General features: G+C 35.4%; 2 protein-coding genes across 2 annotated transcripts in view; both read right to left on the reverse strand.

Moving 5' to 3' along the window:
• The window catches only part of LOC149775608 (uncharacterized), a 222246-nt gene that overhangs the window by 196814 nt on the left and 4355 nt on the right, over positions 1–21077 (reverse strand). The window lies entirely within an intron of this gene.
• On the reverse strand, positions 10041–19667 carry LOC149775610 (uncharacterized). The gene is made up of 2 exons (XM_089943145.1): positions 19596–19667; positions 10041–12844 (listed from the first exon to the last, which is right to left on the reverse strand). The coding sequence occupies exon 2, from the start codon at positions 12842–12844 to the stop codon at positions 10781–10783; it is 2064 nt and encodes a 687-aa protein (XP_089799271.1). The 5' UTR covers positions 19596–19667; the 3' UTR covers positions 10041–10780.

Here is a 21077-nt window from a genome sequence, read left to right on the forward strand (position 1 = left end):
TCAGATTGGATTCATTGTTGTGACAAAAATGCTTTCTTTTTTAGCTCCTTTCTTGCAAGCAAGTTCTCCACTTGAAAAAAAAACAAGACATCACCAGCTTCTGCCTGCCAATATAGGAAATTTTGTCATAGCATCCTGACACTCTTTCTTTCGAACCGCTCTCTCTCTCTCTCTCTCTGCCAGGAAACATATTTCAAATGCTGTCAAGAATGCATTTTTTCTTCTTTTTGTCCATTTTCTATTGGTTTCTTTTCCTCTGAAGAGAGAAAGTAAATAGAGATAAAAAGCTATATGACAATATACTAAATTAAAATTCAATAGAAATAATAAAACTCCATTATAAGAGTTCACCCCATTATTAAATAAAGGGCTACTCAATAGTACATGTACCATATTCCCCAAACTTGTGAATCAGAAGTCGTAGTCTTAACGTCACAGCACACGCTGGTCTCAGTATTGTTTTCTTCCCTTTAACATATTCCATCTCTATGATATTAATTTCCTTTCAGAACGTTATACTTGGCAATTTATTTTTCTTATATGGTTTACAAATGTTATCTGTGGTAAGTTAGTTCAATAATGAAGCTGTCAAATACATCGTTGAATTAACTTGACTGATATTCAGAACTTAACTACTTTATTATTATTATTATTATTATTATTATTATTATTGTAAGAATCGTGATGATATTTTGTTTATTGCCATGGGTTTGGATCCCTTAATAAACTCATCCTTGATAGACTTGCTCCAAACGAGCATGGTTTGATTTGGTTTGATGGTTTACATCATAGCTACACAAATAGACTATTTTGTACTGAGGCAACTGGAGTTACCAGAGGACACACTATTGCAACCATCCTGTGCTGATATAATGGCAGGATTCTAACCTGCACACTTATACTTGTAAATATACGTATAGTTACATATGTTACGGTTGTATACATAGTACAAGTAAAACTGATTTTAGAAATAAAATGAATATTAGCTTGAAAATCTGCGAGGTACAGTGAAATATCTCGTTTTAAACATTCATCGGAGACAGCTTTTGTTGAGTTCATGAAAACCCATAGGACTCTTTTTGTTAAAACTAAATTAAAACTTAAATTCTATGATTGTATAGATAAATTGTATTCACATTTAATTACGGATTTGGTTTTAAAAAGATCAGATGCTGTACCTATTGACTGTACCCAAAGTAAATGAAAATAAATGTATGACATGCATTTTTTTATTTTAAATTTCCTTAAAATTTAAATTGCACATATGCGGCATATACAAATCAGTAAAAGGCATTGTGTATGCATTACGTTCCATTCCCTTACAAACATGATCAAGTCAGTTATTTAACAAGAGTCCCAGGTGGGGATGAGAGGTCTTGACAGACTCAAAAACTCTATATAAAAGCTAAATGGCGTGGTAATTCGCATGGCAAAATATGCCAGAATGATCCTTTATGATATTTAAAGTTTCCCTATTTTAGGGAATGGCAGCCTTATTCGATGCCAACCTAGCACCATTTGTACAATCTTGAAACAGTTTCATTCGACCTTACTGGAATTAAGATTGTTCTTACCGGCTGTTTGAGCCCTGGTCTCTATCACTTGGAGTGCCTTTGCTGAATAAAATTACATTAGCACGTGACAAAATAGAATCTTGTTTGGTCAAAATTGTAATCTACTTGAAAGATGAAAAGCTTATATAAATTCTAATAACTAAATATTTTCACATATTACTTCACATAACTTAGGAGGAAGCGTTAGGAGGATATCCTCCTAATGTCAGAGGTCCTCCTAATGTTGGTGTGTAAACATGGGGTTGTCCTCCTAATGTAGGTAATGTGTACAATCTGTTATCTTCTTCCATTAAATGAGTCAAAGCAATTTCTTGATCAGTTTCGATTATGTAATCAATATTTTTTTGAAGACAACCATATTTGTATGTATTTCATGAGGATAAACATCTATATAGTTGTACATTTGAAAACTGATATTAAAGAGGTATTCTTGCATAGATAATATTTCAAACACACTTGGTCTAATGTGATTTTGAACTTACCCATTCATACATTCTTCAGTTTAAACTTCTCTTACATAAGTCGGAAAAATCGTACTGCCGTAAATTATTTCAGTGCCCACTCGAACCCACGCAGACAGAGGTGAGATGGCAGTGATATTTAACGGAGAGCGCTTAAGAACACTCGACCACTCGGGGCCCCCTCCAATTTAATGTTCCAGTCCAAGAATATTATTGATGAGCACTTTGTAATTCTGGTGAATAATAATTTGAATGAACCGCCCAATTGAAATACTGAACAAAAGCAATAATATTTATTCTGTATCAACTATTAAATGCAAGAATGAGTATTTACTCAAGTAAACAAGATTTTTTTTATAAAAAAGGTACATAATAGAACCAGAATGAGGGCCTATTACTAAATTATAATAAAGAACATGGGAAGCATCAGGTAGGTCAGGTTTTTATGGAGGAATTCAAAGTCATAGACCCAGAGAAAAAATAAACATGTTTACTTAATAATTGTCTGACTAATTTATCCACAATCATAGGAAAATATTAGCTATATATTATTTTTTTACAAAATAAATGTTACTGGGCAGGTTCAACGTGGACTTGATTTTCGACAAGGTCAGGTACCTTATACAAATGTATATACCATTTACACATGTAATCATTAAGAAAACCAATAAAGAATACAAATTAAATATACGGAACAAACAATTGGAAAATTATGTGTGCCAAATCACCATTGGTTATAAAAGCATCCTCAATTGGATTTTATCACATATTTTGCAACATTCCTCTCGTTCATCATAATAAGTTCAATTAAATCAAAGCATCCAATCATGACTATGCGCTCCTACATTCATACAGTTCGAAAGCCGGAAACAAGTGCGAACCCCTCAGGCAGCATCTCGAGCTTATTGAGAAAAATATCCTCTATTCGGTATATCTTTGCAAACAGAAATTCTTGCAAAAGCTAAACTTTGGCAAGCCTGTACTATCCAAAATCTTGCAGAAACATGATTCAATCGGGACAAAAATAGTCTGTACTATTAGTTGTCTATTCACATAGGTATGAAAGATAATGATAGGGCAGATAAAGCAGACAAAGGTGCCGTGCAACTGCCCATTTCCGAATGGAAGATTCCATATTCTGATTTCAAATATATAATTATTCTTCGTTCCTGGCTGAATAGAGAATGGAAACTCCACAAACAAGTGTCAGAACATTCAATTTATCAATGGAGAGTGATATCCCTCATATAGAATAAGTCACGAGGTGGTATTGTGCCGATTGCATATAGGACACACATACCTGACTCGTAGCAGCAGAGAGGGTGAACAGACCACATGCTGTAAGGTCCATTTTTGAAAAATAACACTTCCTACGAAAAATGAAAAATATAAGGTCAATAACGTCATACCGAAGCCTCTTACATACCGTGAATTTCTCTAATTGGGTTAGTTTATTTTCTTACTTTATTTTTGTCGTTAGTGGCTTGGAAAAGGTATGCGCGTTTTCGTTTACCAGCCGGACGTTTCATTGAGGTCGCACCCTCTCTGCTGCTATAATTAAATCATTATCAAATCAACCAAATATGTTATCAAGACCTATATGATATCTTGTTCTGGGATCATGTAAATGTATTGTTATAGATCCGTTTGGAGTAGATTGTGCTTTTGAAAAGAAGTTTTTAAATATAATCATGTCCATATCCCCACTACAACAAGTCTGATGAATGTTTCGCAGAGTATGTGTATCAACTCCATTAAACACAACTAAAATATTACAGTTATCTCTGATCACTTTAAGTATTTGTATATATCTCCGCGTAACATAGATAATATCTCTATTATTATGCATTCCACGGGAATACATTCTTGCTGGATTTATTTGGTTGTCAAGCATAACATCATCATACACAAATAAATTATTTATGAATCCGTCTTATTCATCTACGGACGGTGCTTCATTAATAACTGTAATAAAATTAATAATATCGTTGCTATCTTCATTCAATAACTTTGCATTTTCATTAAGATCTTTACGTACATAGTAACATCTCTGATCATCAACTGACGGAGCCACTAAATATAACTTGTCCCATTTGAGCCATCTCATTATCAAATTAAGTAATATTTGCGTTTTACCAGACCCAGATGGACCTATCATTATCATTCTGATAAAATCCGGTAACGTTGAAATATGTTTTACTGGCTCTTGTTTTCGTGTCGCTGAGAATTAATGACATCCATGTTGTAGAAATATAATAAATAAAATGGATCTATAATGTGTTTAATGTAGAGAATTTACATCTACGAGTGGATTAAGGACAATATTAACAAAAAATAAAAAGTATGCACTGACAGGTAAATGTGTAAAATGTGGTACAAATAAATATAAATTTGTTTCTAATAATAAAATTGGTAGTGATATCGTTACTTCTTTAGGAATATTACCAGGAACTCCATGGGCTAAATACCCAGGAGAAAAAACACCTTCCTGGATATAATTATTGTGGTCCTGGAACCAGACTTGATATCCGACTTGACGAGCGAGATCAACCAAGACCTGGAGAGTATCCAATAAATGCTATTGATCAAGCATATCATGTTCGTGATGTAGCTTATAAAAGTAAAAATCTGCAACAGCGACATTTTGCAGATGTGAAGTTGATTCACTCGTTAAATTCCATAAAAAAATAAATCTTTCACAGAATCATTAGCTAATTGGTTGATAAGGGCCGCGATGAAAAGCAAACTAGTATTAGGAGCCGGTAATTAATCATCCAATTATTAAAATTATGGAATCGTTTTACTATAGCCCAAGAGGATATTGCAAAGGTAGAGCAGCGATTAGTAAACTTGCTGATGCAGCAAATGTTACACGTTCTGTTGCTGCAAAATGGTTAGCACGACAGGCAATATGGCAAATGTACCTACCACCGCCTAAAACATTTCAGCATGCACATTTTGATGTCAGCACTCCTAATTAAGTTCATCAAGCAGATATTTTATTTTTACCACACGATACTATTAAAATTGCTAGACGTCAATTGACAAACAAACACGTGTTGACTGTAGTTGATGTTGCAAGTAGATATAAGGAAGCAGAGCCGTTATCAACTAAAACAGAAACTGAAGTTTCTTCTGCTTTTGAACGAATTTATCAACGAATACCCTTACGATGGCCACAGTTGCTACAGGTTGTTCCTGGCAATGAATTCCTAGGTGCATTATCATTTCTAATGAAAAAACATAATGTCACAATTAGACGAGGACACACTGCAATTCATCGTGATCAGGCTATTATTGAACAATTTAATCGAACACTTGCTGAGCGGTTATTTGGATATCAATATGCAAAGGAATTAATTTAGAAAGATGTGAGATCTCGGAAATGGGTTGTAAGATTACCAAGTGTGACAAATGCGTAAAATAATGAAATTACTCTAACAACTGCCATGAAACCCGTTAATGCGATTACAAAATAACATACACCAATACAATGACATGACTTTTCAAAACAACCAGTATTAGGTAATGTTACTGTAAGATATTTATATGAACCCGGTGAACTTCAAGGTCGTAAAAAAGAGCGACTGATCCTATTTGGAGTATTGCAACACATACAATTTCTAGCACGGTAAGATCCACGGGTAGACCTGCAATCTACAGACTAGATTCAACTGCTCCTCAGCGTTGATTTGTACGCGAGCAATTACAAGTAATTCTTGATGACACACAATCAAAGTCGCGCTTATTTTTTTTTTGGTCACACTGTTTATAACTGATTTTATAACTAATATTTTCGTACTATATCGTCGTTAGTTTCCTGAATTTGATTATTATTTTCTGTGACATCTATGATAACCATCCGCAACTAAGATATTCTTCTGACTCGAGACACTGCGAGATAAACTAAGTTTGACCATTCGATACAATCCTCGACGATCCAAACATTTGTATCAGATATGGTTAATCCTTGTCATTGCGTATCAAAGCGTCCGTGGAGTTTTTTTTTTTTTTTCATAATAACGCGCTCTCAACAACATTTGACAGGAACTAAAACAATATCATTTAATACAAGATTTTGTTTTTCTGCCGTGAAAATTAAGAAGCCACATTTAAATAGCAATAAGTGCAATTAGAGATTGATTTTATTAACCTTGGCAAACACGTGGCCTTTGCAATTTAGGACGATCTACAGGGCATTATTGATAGATATGATGTGTTCAGTTTATGCCTACGGAATGGTGCGATGTGGGGGGAAGTAGTATGAAGGAGAAAAAGCAATTACACTTAGATAAAATAACAACCTACAAAATTGGGGATTATCTTTAATTGCGCATCGAATACAATCGTATATACCACAGATACACATTTTGAATCTATATTTGCATAATAGTAGGCATTTCTGCTGAAGTGAAAAAGATAATGATATGATGGATGTATGGAGAAATTAACTGCTACAAGATGGGAAAAATATTTTTTCTCACAAGCATGTAATAGCTGGCCCCACACTTTTCAAGTCCGTTTATTATTGTTTTTAGTTGTACTAACCCAAAATGTGTTCATGTGACTCGAAGCTTTGTTTTGATTTCAAACATTCAGTGCCATTTGGGCCATTATGGGCATAATTTTTTTAATTTCGCATTGTTTTCCTAATTGCTAAACACTCTAGAACTACGTACATCGATCTAAGTTATTAGGTGACAAAATGTTTTATTTGTATTCACGTCAACTTCTTAAAAACATAATTGGGAGAAAATATAATAAATTTGTAACTAAGCTGAGAAACAACATTCGCATGACATTTGGGTAGTGTTTGCAGTATTTGTTATGTGGATTGAATGAAATCTGTATGAATTAAAAATAATGCATTCAGTGCATCCGCTACCGAAAATATTTAAGTGGTTTCCCATTTGTATTACTTCCCGCCGTCAATTTGGTAATAATACATGTAAACTCTCCAGATGACCAAACCAGCAATCCTAAGTATGTTTATTAAGCTGTTGGTTATAGAATGTGGCATCACGTGCTTCGCAGAGCCTGCATAAAATTTTCACGATAAGGTACCACGTATTTAAATGTAACAAGGTCACTAATTTGTTAGCCAAAGAAAGAAGAACGTTACACTACTATACAAAGGTCACTTATTTGGTAGCCAAAGAAAGAAGGACGTTATACTACTACACAAAAGGAAATGATTAGGAAAGGACAATCTCACTAATTGAAGATAGCATTGATTGCACAATTTTAACGAAGGAATTAGCAAACAGACATTAAAGGTAAAAGTATCAGTTCCATAATTAAACGACAGAAAGCGTTAATAAGTACTTAAATATTGATAAACCAAGAAACATTAATTCCAACTGACTGTAAAGAGTAATTCGATGAATATCACAAGAGTTGACCATATAGGCATTTACATCGGGTTTGGCAACTACTACATCAACTGGGTCACAAGTTGATAAGCAATGCTGAAGAGTGCAAAAGAAATTGTGGAATCTTTTCATTTATTATCTGGTATTATGCAGGGATGTACTTTGTCCACAAAAGCAATTTTACTAACCAGGAAAAATACTGTCATTAAAATCTCAGACAAGCAAAATCCAAATCATAAAAAATCTTTTATTTACACTAAAATGCAACAATGTACCAGTCGCAATTCACACCTTTTAAATGAGCTTGAGAGTATTAAAAATGCACTGAATAATCTCTACAAAATGTTCCGTGTTCAGTGACCTCTGTATCAATTATCAAAAAGATGAAGCAATGTGGTTACATGACAAGAAATTTATAATTTCAAAATATGGTACAGCTAGATGGAATATATCAGCACACAGAAATTAAAATATGCAGTATATATTTTAGTAACGTCTTTTCTGCATCCAACATATAAAGAGCTGGGTTAAAAAAGCAGAACAAAATGCCAAGCAATATTTAGAGTGAATAAAAGTTTGAAAGGTTTTAAAAAGTACACACAAGTCGACTTGTTTTTATAAACATTTTCTGAATGCATGAATAATAAATAAAAATGAGGTTCAAGAATTTAACCAATATGGAATACCTGTATTTGTAATTTGTATATCATGGGAACGTTCTGATTTCGTCATTCATTGCTAGGAAATGCCAACGTATATGTAAATTCCATTTTGAAATATGGAACCTTCGTATCATATAATCAGTTATTAACCCAAACCTTAGTTTAGATTGATTTATTCTGATTATCGTTTTAAAACAATTAGTTGTTACAGGCAAATTTAGTGTGTCGTTCCATGAATTATCTTTTCATAACATACCTTTTGCTGACCTCAACGCCAAGAAAAAAAATATAGATTGTCACAGATAAGAATTGTAAACGTTATGGTACACAGAACACGGATATAACAAATCATATTGTTATTACAAGAATTATGATGCATCTTGGAAACTACTATTTGCATGTGTTACAAAATGTTATTTTTCTTAAAAACAAATACGAGAATTATCCTGATTTTGAATGAAGTATTATTGAGCATACCTCCTGTAAATAAAGGTATCAACTGGTTAAATTAAGCATTGTGTAATTTAAATATGCAAATAAATTCAATAGCAGATATAGCTCTTACAAAATATTAAATTCGTCTGATATAAAGGCATACAAACGTTCATATATTTCTTTAATTATAACGTTCCATTTTTACTATCATTCTTGTGCACTGTAGTAAATACTTTCGATTTAGTATGTTATTTTAAATATTTATTTTGAGTATTTATTACACTGAAAAATATTGTAAGGTGTGCTGCTGAGATGATGCCCAGCAGTGGCATACCGAATAGAGGGGAATGGGGGCCAATCGTCCCGGGCGGCACTTCTGTAGGGGCGGCAAAAAAGGGAAAAGAGAAAAAAGGAAATAGAGCAAGAGGGAAAGGGTGGTAAAGGAAGATAATAGTTTGAAACTTTGGTGACGCCGCCTTTGATCAGGGTATAGCTAAATAAAATAAGCGGCAGAGGGCTGCATCTTGGATCTCCACCCCAGGCGGCATTTTAGTTCCGTTCACCTCTGATATCCAGATCCTTTGTCCACTATGCACGTAGAAAATAAAGTACTTTTAAAAAAACTTCAGTACAAACTTATTTTATTTTATTTTTAAATTAGTCTCCACATATATTATTATGTTGTCAGCATCTTTCAAATACATCCAAACATTTGTAAAACATAACAGATTTTCTAATTATTTTAACTGTTTACCTGAACAACAGAATACATATAAATATATTTTGTGAAAATATGCAGAAGTATACAATTATGCAGAAGTTCAAGAATGGAAAAGTACCAGGTTCTACTTGTATCAAAACAAAAGCGATTAACCATAAACATAAAAGTTTTCCCAGCTTTTGGAATGACTTGGAATGACGAGAAAGTGATCGGTGGTTGGAAGGAGGGATATCTTATGAAACTACCCAAGATCTTGCAAAACTACAGAGAAGTAGTGGTATCAGCACCTTGAACTGAATATATTAATTTTTGAAAGGTTAAAGCTAGGTATAAAAAGTATGAGACGAGCTAAATCATGTACAGATCATATAGTTCCTTGTGAATCATTGTAGAACAATCTTGCGAATGGAATTTTCCGTGTGCATCACACTCGTTGACTCGTAAAAAAGCACTCGATAGTGCAGACTTTATCGCAGTGTATGGGAAATTATATAGAATACCGCATAAACTGATGCCGACACCCATCATATATGGTAGAAACAGGAGCCATAAATAGGTTTCTGCTGTTTGCTTACCATTGTAATAGACTAAATCATGCAAAAACTAGTTGGAACCGCAAGATAATGTGATGGGAGTAAACGTATGAACAACGGAAAGGGATTATTGGATTTTGAAGTAAATATAATCGGAAATACCTGTGAGAGACAGAAATGGAAACACAGAGCCAATTGATATAGCGGAGAGTTGTGGATGACTTATGCTCCACCGGGTCTGAAAGGATACATGTTATGGTTTGCGCTCAAAAGAAAAAGGTATACGTTTTATGCTTTATTATGCATGCTTACGATTATGCATATTGGTAGTTTCTTTCGTATACATGGCATATATGCATCACAATAATACTCACCCTTACATCTCTACATTAGTTCATTAGAAAAAATTGTTTGACAACTATTTCTTTTTAATAATCTGTACATTAGCAAAACATCTCTGCTCAATATCTTCTTGCCTATATTGTTCTCAGATGTTTACTGATTGTATTCAAATGCTGCATAAACTGCCTCACGTGGACATGCGCCATTCTGGCGTTCATCATCTTTCATCAATATCCTTTTCTAAGTTTCACGTTATGTCAATTCCACGGTTATTCCTAGTATTCTCACGTTGTATAAACGGATCATATTAATCGATTTCCATTGGAATTATATATTATTCAATTTTACGAAATAAATTTCGGTAAGAAGCTCTTTGTAGAGTATAGATTAAAAGATGTTAAAGCTGCGAACATTTCTGAAAAAAATATCATTTTAATTATTCAGTATATGAATCGTATTGAGTCTAGTAGTAAATGAAGTTTACATATTCACAGTCTTCCTGTTATCCGTACAATAACTGGATATCTAGTACATTCACAAGGCCGCAGACATTTCCTGTTGACGACTACAACCCAGTGTCGTTGTGATTAATGTCTGCATTAGGCTGATATACCCAGGTAGACTAATCATTACAAAGAGGCGTGTTCGTATTTTAAATAATTTTGCTAATTCACGTATATTTATATTTTGCTCCGTTTTTCCTGATTAAACAGAAACGCAAGTTGCCAAATGGCTGCATTGTTTCCAAGACTGGCTGCTCTGTCACTGTTATCATTAAGAAGTAATGAATGACGTAGACATCGGTAGCTTGCCAAAGTTATGCCCTCCTTACTTAGACAGTAGGCAAGGAGATTGAAAGCTGTAACTCTATGCAGAAGAGTACTATCTTGAACAACAGTCCTCATCAACTTTAATAGGGTCTGCTGTTGGTATACATTCATTCTCAATGCACTGTAACACTGATGCAGGAGGAACAGTGCATAAATGTTGGAATCCACCACAGCCCAACCATACCAAAAGTGTTCTCCGGATCCATAACAGACAAAAGATCGGTGCAGCTCCAACACCAAAGGCTTCGGGGTGTATTTAATCTCCTTGTCTATGTAAACAACTGAATGTGCTATGAGTTTTGTTAGAATATTCCTGATTGAGACACCTTTTAACAACAGTTGTACAGTTCCCCAAAGGATGTGATGCCGATGAACAGACGTCTTGGAGAAGGACAAGTTCAACGTATCCTGAACAGACTGTAACACTAGGAATGCTTTCATTGGATTCTTACATATATAGTTGATAGCAGCAAGTTTAAGGGAACTAGCTATATTGCCAGATTTGTGTCCAATCATTAGGGATACAAGAAAATATTTCCTTGTAGTTTCCAGGTGGATTTTCCGTTGACGTGGTTCCTTGTAATCTGTTGTGTCTAGCCTACCGCAAACTCCACCAATCAAAACAGACACAGCTTGCCTCAGAAACGTTGACCCATGGTCATATTCGTATTGCAATTGCTTTAGCGGCTTAAATGGATGATCGCAAAAGGACTGTGTTAAGAAGGTCTGGATAAGGTCTAGGCAAGTCATGATTACAAAATACTCGGAACCAAAAGTACTAAAATCTTTGCCGATGATGCCTTGGTCTATTGACTGAAGTGCGAGTACCTCTCCAATCTGGTCACACTGAATTCTGAGTACAAATCGACCTTTTTCTACAAGCAGCTGATTCAGCAGGGCACTCAATCGAAACCTGACAGGCCCACACACTCTCTCCTGAAACAAGTTGTTTGTTGGAATGAAGTAGTCTGGGAGGTATCCGTCCATCACGTAATTACTCAACTCCTTTAAGCACATCTCCGTACATAATAAGATATTTTCGGGTTGCCACATGGCTTCCTTTGTTGATTCTATCATATGAAACATGAGACATTTTACATGATAGCTTGATAAAACATCTTCCATATAAGGTTTAATAAGAAATTTAACCACCATTTTTAAAAGAATGTAGCAGTTCATCTGAACGGAGTTAAAGGCAGCCACAAGCCTTCTTTCCGTTATAGAAAAACATAGCCTCCACTCTAAGCATTCGTCATAACTTAGTGGTGAGCCCTTGAATTCAAGAATCACACAATCATCTTTTGCTTCATCACTTTCCAGAACCTGTTGAAACTTGGGATTCTCTCTTTCACGCGACAGCAAGTGGAATAAATCTAATTCCCTGAACTTCACTTGTAACGCAGAACTCACTTCCACTGTGTTGTCATACGAACCCTGTAGTAGCGCACGTACACGTTTTTCGTTATCCTTCTTGTCGAACATTTGATTTACTTCTTTATGCGATATCAATGGTAGCTGTGTTTCATTGCTTGGCGTAAAAATCATATAAAATATATCTCTCTTTCCGCATTGTAACTGGACGTATCCAGGAGGAGAACCATTTGTCAAAACACTACACTGTTTGCACCGATGATCCCATTCCTGTGCAGTGTTTGTGACCATGAACCGATTGCAAACAAGAACAACATCTATGTTCGACTTCATACCTGGTGTTGTGGATCCTTCTGCCTGGCTTCCAGAGAGGAACGCGCTGCATTTCCTTGTATATCTATCCGTTATCGATCTCAGCGCCTCGAAGAATGCCCAGTGTTCACTTCGCCGCTGCCTTGTCTCTTCTGTTGGACAAATTTTTTGCAAATAGTCGGAGAGTAGAAGGGAAACAGGTATGAAATAGTCGGGTATATCAACATCCATCTGCAAAAAATATTAAAGTTTGTAAAGAAAATAATTTTAAAATTGCATTGTGTCCATATAGCTTTTAGGTGAATCTGGGAGATGAAGGTCACATTTACGGGTACACGATTTAGGGATTATCATATCATAATCCTTGTATAACCCAGATTTTTATATCTAACCTAGGGGCGACGATATGCGATTGATATTGGGAATGATCAGCAAATTCCAAGACGTAAACATTTATCACAAACTTCAATAACAAATAAATTGTTATTTTGAGAGACATGTTTTAGTTTGTTAAAATAAGCTGCTGATTTTCGAAACAGGTCTGTGTGTTTATTTTTCTTGCTACTTCCAATCAATGGTTCTGCGGAAGGTACAACTTACGATACATACAAACTGAGAATGTTGACTTCATTAAATATTCAATACATATACTTTACATGAATTTTAGAGCATATGATTTTAAGAAAATCAAACTTGGACTTGTTATGGTACTAAAATGATATTCTGAACCGCAAAAGAATCGAAAATATGTTGTTTTCAATTAAATCCACTTCAACTACCGATTCTGCAGCAAGGTAAACTCAAAATCCACTGCTGTTTAGACAAGTGTACTTTTTGCCATTTCTTGTTCATTTATTACTCACTCTTTTATCAGAATTCAGACATGCAGCCGTCCAAAAGGAGTACGTAATGGACAGAACATTATTGTATGATAGTGATCAGAAAGTCTTGTATGTCTATGGTTACCCCTCACCACCTTGCAATATGACTATCAGCCTAGTGTGTCAAATGTGCAAACATAGGATATCATCACAGGGTAAATGATAAAACGCATTATTTGTCCTAAATTCCGACAGGTTCAGCTTAATATTGTTCACTTGACTGCTGTTGATGCATACATATGTATTTCGTTATGTTTCATTGCCAATTCCAGACTTCATTTACTAAACACTATGCCTCTCAACGATATGCAAGATGATTGGACGTAAATCCAAGTAATCAATCAATCAAAATGATTACCCTCGCGGCATACATATCCTTGCCTTCACTTAAACAATATTTACTGGATACTATCGTCCATTACTTCATATATAGTACATCACACATTATTGAGAAATAAGCAGTATTGAATATCTTTCTTTGTGAACAATATGCTCAAAATGCACGTTTGAGCATTCACTGGCGTGAATACAGTACAATAAAATAGAGACATGCATTGATTTAAGTTGAATGCGGTGCTAAAAGAGAGGTTGGTGGGAGGTTGTACAGAGTGATATTTTCGTGACATAAGAAAGCATTATGACCAGGATTAGACTACACTGACGAGGTAATGTACACAGTCTATATGAAAATGTTGATTGCTGGTATGAATTTTTGTACCGCTCTAAATATCTCCTCGTTTTCCTCATACGATAACATGGAATCCCTGTTATTAAAGAAGATATATCAGATTCATGCGGGAAGTTTCCTATTGTGAGTATGTAGACAATACTACATGAAGGATAACATAGAAGGAACGTTTTTTTAGCAATTTATGGTGTACAATACGAAAATCTATCGTTCAGTGGCAAATTATTTTTGAAGCGATCAGTGTTAAGCAAATGACGGCCTAATCAAAATCAAGCACAAAAATCTGAGTAATTATTTCACCTCGGTAGTAGGAAGCTATGTTCTTTTCTAAATCCTTATTCAGAAAAAAAATTAAAAAACAGACGGAAGGCTTGCCCCTGACTTCTAGTAAAAAGATTCATTCAATAACATTTTTGGTAAGAAAGTGTTTTGGTATAAGCTGGTCAAATCAATGGTGTTCGTAAACTCTCGTCAATATGTATATTGTTTACCTGTTGGATGTTCGGCTTTGTAACTAGCAATAACTTTCGGTTCTTAGCAGCTTACGAACTGGCTCGAGCACTGGTTTCTAACCTGTGTGCTGTTTGCCAATGTTTCATGCATTTATTAGGCGTGACAATGTGAGGGAAGAAACCTGCACGGGGCACATGGAAAGACAACGCCGAAGTTACAGCAGCATTCTTGGCTTATGTGTGTGACATGGAAGACTGGTTGAAATCACTGAAGTCATCGGTGGTCTTGATGTATAACAGTACCAGCAACCAGAAGCGTGTAAACTAGATTCGCTTAGAAGAGTGAAACACTTGATGGCCTTCCCCTGATAAAGGCAGCACTCATACAGCACAAAAAGAGGGCTGCGTACCAGGCTGGTCACTGCTTTTGGCAGATGAAATCTGTCGCTCCGGAGTTTCCGTTCCCAAGTGGGTGGTAGGAGAACAAAGATGTCAAATGTGGTTGGAAAATATGCCGGACAGTTCTTTCAGAATCTACGAAAGCTTGTCAGCAATACGTTTTCATCAATTACACTAAGGGATGCAAGTGGTAGTGCAAGTGCCGAAAGATAGGTCTCCAGTGCACTGTTTTTTGTCACTGTATTATCTTTTCATATATATTATATTACACTATCCCTGCTCAGTTATTATAAATCTAGATATATTTGAAAATATACAGTCTGATCAGGGTTGCAACCTCACAAATGGGTTCAAACAAGCAAATAAAGAGAAACATTTAAACGCATGGTGGCCACCTTGGAAAATGGCTGCCGTTGATGTTCCGGGAAATTTGCGATGGCCCTATAGTTAAATATCATGATTATAAACCAATAAAGCTTTACTCAAGAGTAATAATTAGTTGTAAATTACTGTCAAAATGAATATACAAATAAACGAGCATGAACAACTTTGCTGTAGCTTCACTAGACATGCAAAAGGAAGTAACATTATCTATAGCAAATATGTATCATCAAATTTCAACAATTTGTTCAATCTAGTTGTAAATTACTGTCAAAATGATGTTCTCATCCCCTGCCAAGTCCCCATCAGAGTCTCTCACTCCGCTTTTAGCCTGTACAAATAAACTGAAAACTATACAAAAGCTGTATATCACATATATGGGTCTGCCTCCACCATGCGCGTAAGAACTGATGTTACTAACACTGACATAGATAACCTACGATATCTATGGGCATATCAGCTGATTGATATGTACTTCAGTTCATAATTTAGGATCAATCTCATACTAAAAAGAATGAAATGTGAAGCAATTTCCTTTGCTTTTCAGTTAAATATAATGATTTTATTCAATTATCTGAAAATGTTTAGGTATTTTAAAAAATTAATTGTCACAGTAATGCGAGCTTGATTACTAGATCACGTCTTCCTGTCTCTTAATTATCCAGATTTTCTAATGCTGACAAATTGGCGTGATCTAGCAATCATGATCTCACTTTTATGATAATAGTATATGTCTATTAGGACATACCATTAATGTGTGCCAAATATGATGCTTGCATCACTAAACCAAAATTTCATTCACAAGCCCGCTCCTCCGTATGTAAGTATGATCCAACAGACTCGTTATTACTTATAGTCATAAGCGACGGACAACAATCCACAACTATCCTTTATCACCTGTGGCAAACTATGTTGAGATTTTCCCATTTCTTGCAATATACACAAACCTGGTCAATCAATCAATACAAAACACGAGTAAAATTACACGTCCTTGTGACCCAATATGACCTTTCACGCTATCCGAATGAGCCAATTAATGTTTCTCTTCCAAACACACCTATTTATTGATCGACAATATTGTATCTAAGTGAAGAAGCTTCTTATATTGTGTTGTTAATGACGTATTTTCGTTTACGCTTACTCATTAAAAGCGAGGAAATCTAAGCACAGGCTGCTACAGGTGATAAAGGAGGGAATGGATTGTCGCCAATGGCTTATGACAATGCATAATACTACCTAACTTAAACTGGCAACTTCAATTCTGCAGATCATCACTTCGAATGTGTGTTTTTAGGTGTTATTCAGACAATTCGGCTATTTACAAAACAAGTATTGACCAAAAAGTTACGAATGCATAGAACTATTTTTTAAGTTGCAACTTCTTGGTCAATTTATTAGATCGATCCAATCGCAGAAATAGCTGAGGTGATCCAAATAAATTGCGGTTTCTTTACTGCGAAAACATTTCTGGCGAACAAAATGAATCGTTGTTCTGTATATTACTGCGCCAACGTACACCTGATGGGTATTTTTGTCTCGCAGAAATATGTGAGATGGTCTGCATTCAATCTGTATTGCTGTCCTTATTCGCTGCTATGGGAAATACCCTATGTGTGTGGGTGGTGGTGGTGGCTTTTACTGCATCTTATAAAATTAATTTGGACGTATTTACAATTGGACAAAGTAGCATATTTGGGTTTAACTTACTAGAGACAAGATTACAGTTGGAATCATGATGCATTTTTATATATAAGAGTATCAAGCTCCATAGTCCATTTTTTATTGAAAATGTTTATTCATATTTCAGTACAGAAACACGAACACACACATACACACACACACACACACACACAGACACACACAAACAAATAATATATAACATATCGTCGCAAAGTCTACAGGTATAGGTGTACATCATCCCAATCATAAATGAAGATCCTATTAAAAATGGCGAATACCACTAATGTAACAATCGTTCAGACAGCGATGAGCATGGCATCTTTCTGACTTCATAGCCCTACTGTAAAACTGACATAGGAAATTTATATATCCTACCAATGCCTCACTAATACAGTTCATCAATGTTACTTTATATATATATATATATATATATATATATATATATATATATAGAGAGAGAGAGAGAGAGAGAGAGAGAGAGAGAGAGAGAATTCTAGGGGCAATAATCAAACAAAAAAATTAAAGTAAATGGTGAATCAGTCAGACATCAAATTTATGCCAAATGTACACAATGAAGTAAACAATAAACAGATGTGTCATCGCTTGCCGATCGTTAGATGTTCATGCAAAATGAACTTGCACATAGCTTACTGTCAAATATCTTTCCTCGACATATTAACTGCTTTTGTTTGTACGGAAACCGCAATATCCTCACTGCATAGCAATGATACGTCTTACTACATAGTGTTAGTTGTCGAAAAAGCTTGTGTGTCCCAGTTGTGATAAAAAAAAATCAGAGTTCCTCTGCCTAACCGACTGAGGGTAAATGTATATAGGTGCCGTCTTTTATGGATTTGAACAACAAGGGAAATCATTTCTCACCCATGGGGTTGAAACACCTAAATTAGTTCACAAAGACCGTTGATGTTAACATTACGGTTTTTCTCCGACATCGTCATGTTTTCACTGAATATTTAAAGAGGATCAGTATCATTTACTTTTCTTTTATTATGCATGTCTCAGTTTCCATCTTGGGAATAATAGGATCAGTCACATTGATAGAAGCACCAGCTTGAATTACGTCCAAATATTCGCCCTGAAGTACTCTATTTCTTTTAACGAATCATATATTAGGTTTACCATGGCATCAAATTTGTATATATTACTGTCCCTTGCACCTTCAGTAAATCTCTCTCTCTCTCTCTCTCTCTCTCTCTCTCTCTGCCTCTCTCTCACGAACGAAGGAAAGAACGAAAGTGTTTTACTGAAGAAAAGCATGGACATCCCCGTGAAAACGTATTATTATATAATATATAACCCACTCTGAAGGTAAAAGCGAGTGTAGCTGTGACCTCATTAGGCATGGTTGCATGGGGAGGGGGGGTCCTGGTCTAGTTTGCACAAATACGGTAAGCTTACTCGATATTAAGCGACTGTGATGTTGCAGACAGAATTATATCTCTCTCCTTATGTAACTGTCTTTCAATCTAACTCCACATTTTGGTTTAAAGTCGATAAAACTGGTTCTGAAACTGAAGAGAATTTTTATTTTGGATTCATCTATGTTCCTCAGTCAGATTCAAGGTTTAATACTAAAGATGAAATAGATACGTTTGGATCTATGTGTACTATTCAATAAATGGGCCCACTGTATTAAACATATCGATACCAGTAAACTAGACGAGATATTAAAAAAAGATTCCTGAGGCACATACTCGTATATTACACATATCATAGAATGTTATCACTATTTTCAATTTTTAATGCCACTGTTTCGGAATGTTTTGTAATAAATAATAACAGTCCTATTTGTAATAATAATAATAATAATAATAATAATTACATGGTTTGAACTAAATGCCAAAAGGCACTCAGAAAATGTCACTATGCTAAAAAATATACATGACAATAACTAAACAAAGCGAATAGGACAAATTTTATCTATTTTGATTTGAGTTGATACAACTCAGACAGGGCCTGCCTTAGGCCGATTGGACCGATTTGGCCTAATGGGGCCCTGCCCTCATAAGTGTATTTCTAAATGCCATGCCCACAGGGGGCCCGGCGCATAAACCCGGGGGGGGGGGGGTTCTTGCCAAAATGATTCAAATAGGACCCCGCGTTTGCTAAGGCCGTTAATGAATCCAGGAAATCGTTTATAATCATTAACGCTATTTAACTTTTGCATACGCTGTACAGCTAGCACGCGCTTTATTTGGTAATACACTGCATTACATTTCGTTTCGTTACTCCATGGTTCTGCGAACCAGAGCTCTGCTTACGCTTAATTGTGCCGTCATACAGAGATTCTCCGACGATCCCTATAGGCAGCTGTCATTACGTGTGAAATTATCTACACGTTGACCTTTCACGTGAAAATGGTGGTCCTCGTCCCAGTTTGATAAATATTTCGATATGTGTAAGCAGAGTCTCATTTTGTAATATTTGCATTCAAATAATATCTTTAAATGGTTTTTCATTCATCTGCATCAAATACTAACCTCAAGACGAAAATTCTATTTGTTACAAACCAACATGTCTTCCCCTTTCATGTCTGGTATTCCCACTGGATCTATTTATAGAACACTACGTAATGAGCTCTTCTAATCATTGGCCAATGTATTATGTTGTCTGACTATTCCATGTGAATGACACCTTTTGTTCATGTGCTATGAAAGATCACCTCTACAGATATAATTTTCTGGTTCAGTTTATAACTTGGGTATCGTATGGGTACAACAACAATGGCATACTGAAATATCGTCTACGGATTTTAACATGCGCGCTGTAATATCAAATGCATGGGCTTTTCTTTAGAGATTACTATAGTTACCCCCCCCCCCTCGCTCTTTATATATATATATATAGAGAGAGAGAGAGAGAGAGAGAGAGAGAGAGAGATTATAGATGTGTGTGTGTGTGTGTGTGTGTGTGTGTGTGTGTGTGGTTTAATGGCTTATCACCACAATCCTAGCTAAATTTCCCCAAAAGAAAACCCAGTTCCACCAAAAGTAAATATCTAATATATGTGCCATTGGACAAGAAACAAAACGTCAAGGGCAATACGACGCAAACCAACCCTCTACCCTCCTAAGTAATAATATAAAAATAGACGAAAGCAAAAGTTGAAACTCTTCTGTATAAGCTCCAACCTTTCAAAGAATAAACAACAACAAACTCCATTTAAACAAAGCAAGAAATTCTCAGTCGGAACATCTTCACATGAGGCAACTCATAGCATAGGTTACTCCCATAAGTAGCCTCTTGCCATACAGAAGGGCTAGATTCTTCTTCTTAATATTACGGTAGCGATTTACTAATGGTGATCATTATAAATTTTTTTACATTTATCCCACTTCTGGATGCGCACTTTGTACCATCTCTACATTTTGGACTTTTCCACTTCATATTTCATTATCTGCAATGATATGTCTCCTCTCTTTTCTTGCATCTGTGTATCAAATCGCAGTCAGTTTAAAGTCGATCACATTTTCACTTCAGAGAGCATCTAATCTCCTCTGACTACCGCATGCATGACCGGTACATATATGTACTCGTGTGTAATTGCCTCGCTTCTGTATACAAGGGCTCAAATTTCACAAGTATTAACGTTCACACATAACCCAACATCAGCGCTCAAATGCATACTTACAAAATGTGCTAGAAATATTCAATAGCTACGTACCAAAAGCATCTCCGACTTATTTAGCTGGTAGACAATTAAATAAACCAGAACCACAAATGAAGATAACAAATCTACGTGAAATTAAAGTGCACCAAGACCATTGCGATTCCATTTGTGGAAAAGGAAGATTACTTGGTATGCTATTTTTTCTCATTGCTTTCTCATAAAGTAACCAAGTTTTTGCGTACCATGTTGTTATCTATAAAGCAACTTTTCCATTATTAAGATTTATTAGGTATGCTCTCTTTTAATATTCAAGCAAAGCTAGCAGTCCATATCGTATGATCTGAAGAAAGAA

Source organism: Sinohyriopsis cumingii, chromosome 19, assembly GCF_028554795.1.
Source record: "Sinohyriopsis cumingii isolate HCF-2022 chromosome 19, ASM2855479v2, whole genome shotgun sequence".
Taxonomy (NCBI): Eukaryota; Metazoa; Mollusca; class Bivalvia; order Unionida; family Unionidae; genus Sinohyriopsis; species Sinohyriopsis cumingii.

Bases quoted from the DNA above. Each gene is read 5' to 3' on its own strand.
- LOC149775610 (XM_089943145.1), bottom strand. From the start codon at position 12,844: ATGGATGTTGATATACCCGACTATTTCATACCTGTTTCCCTTCTACTC.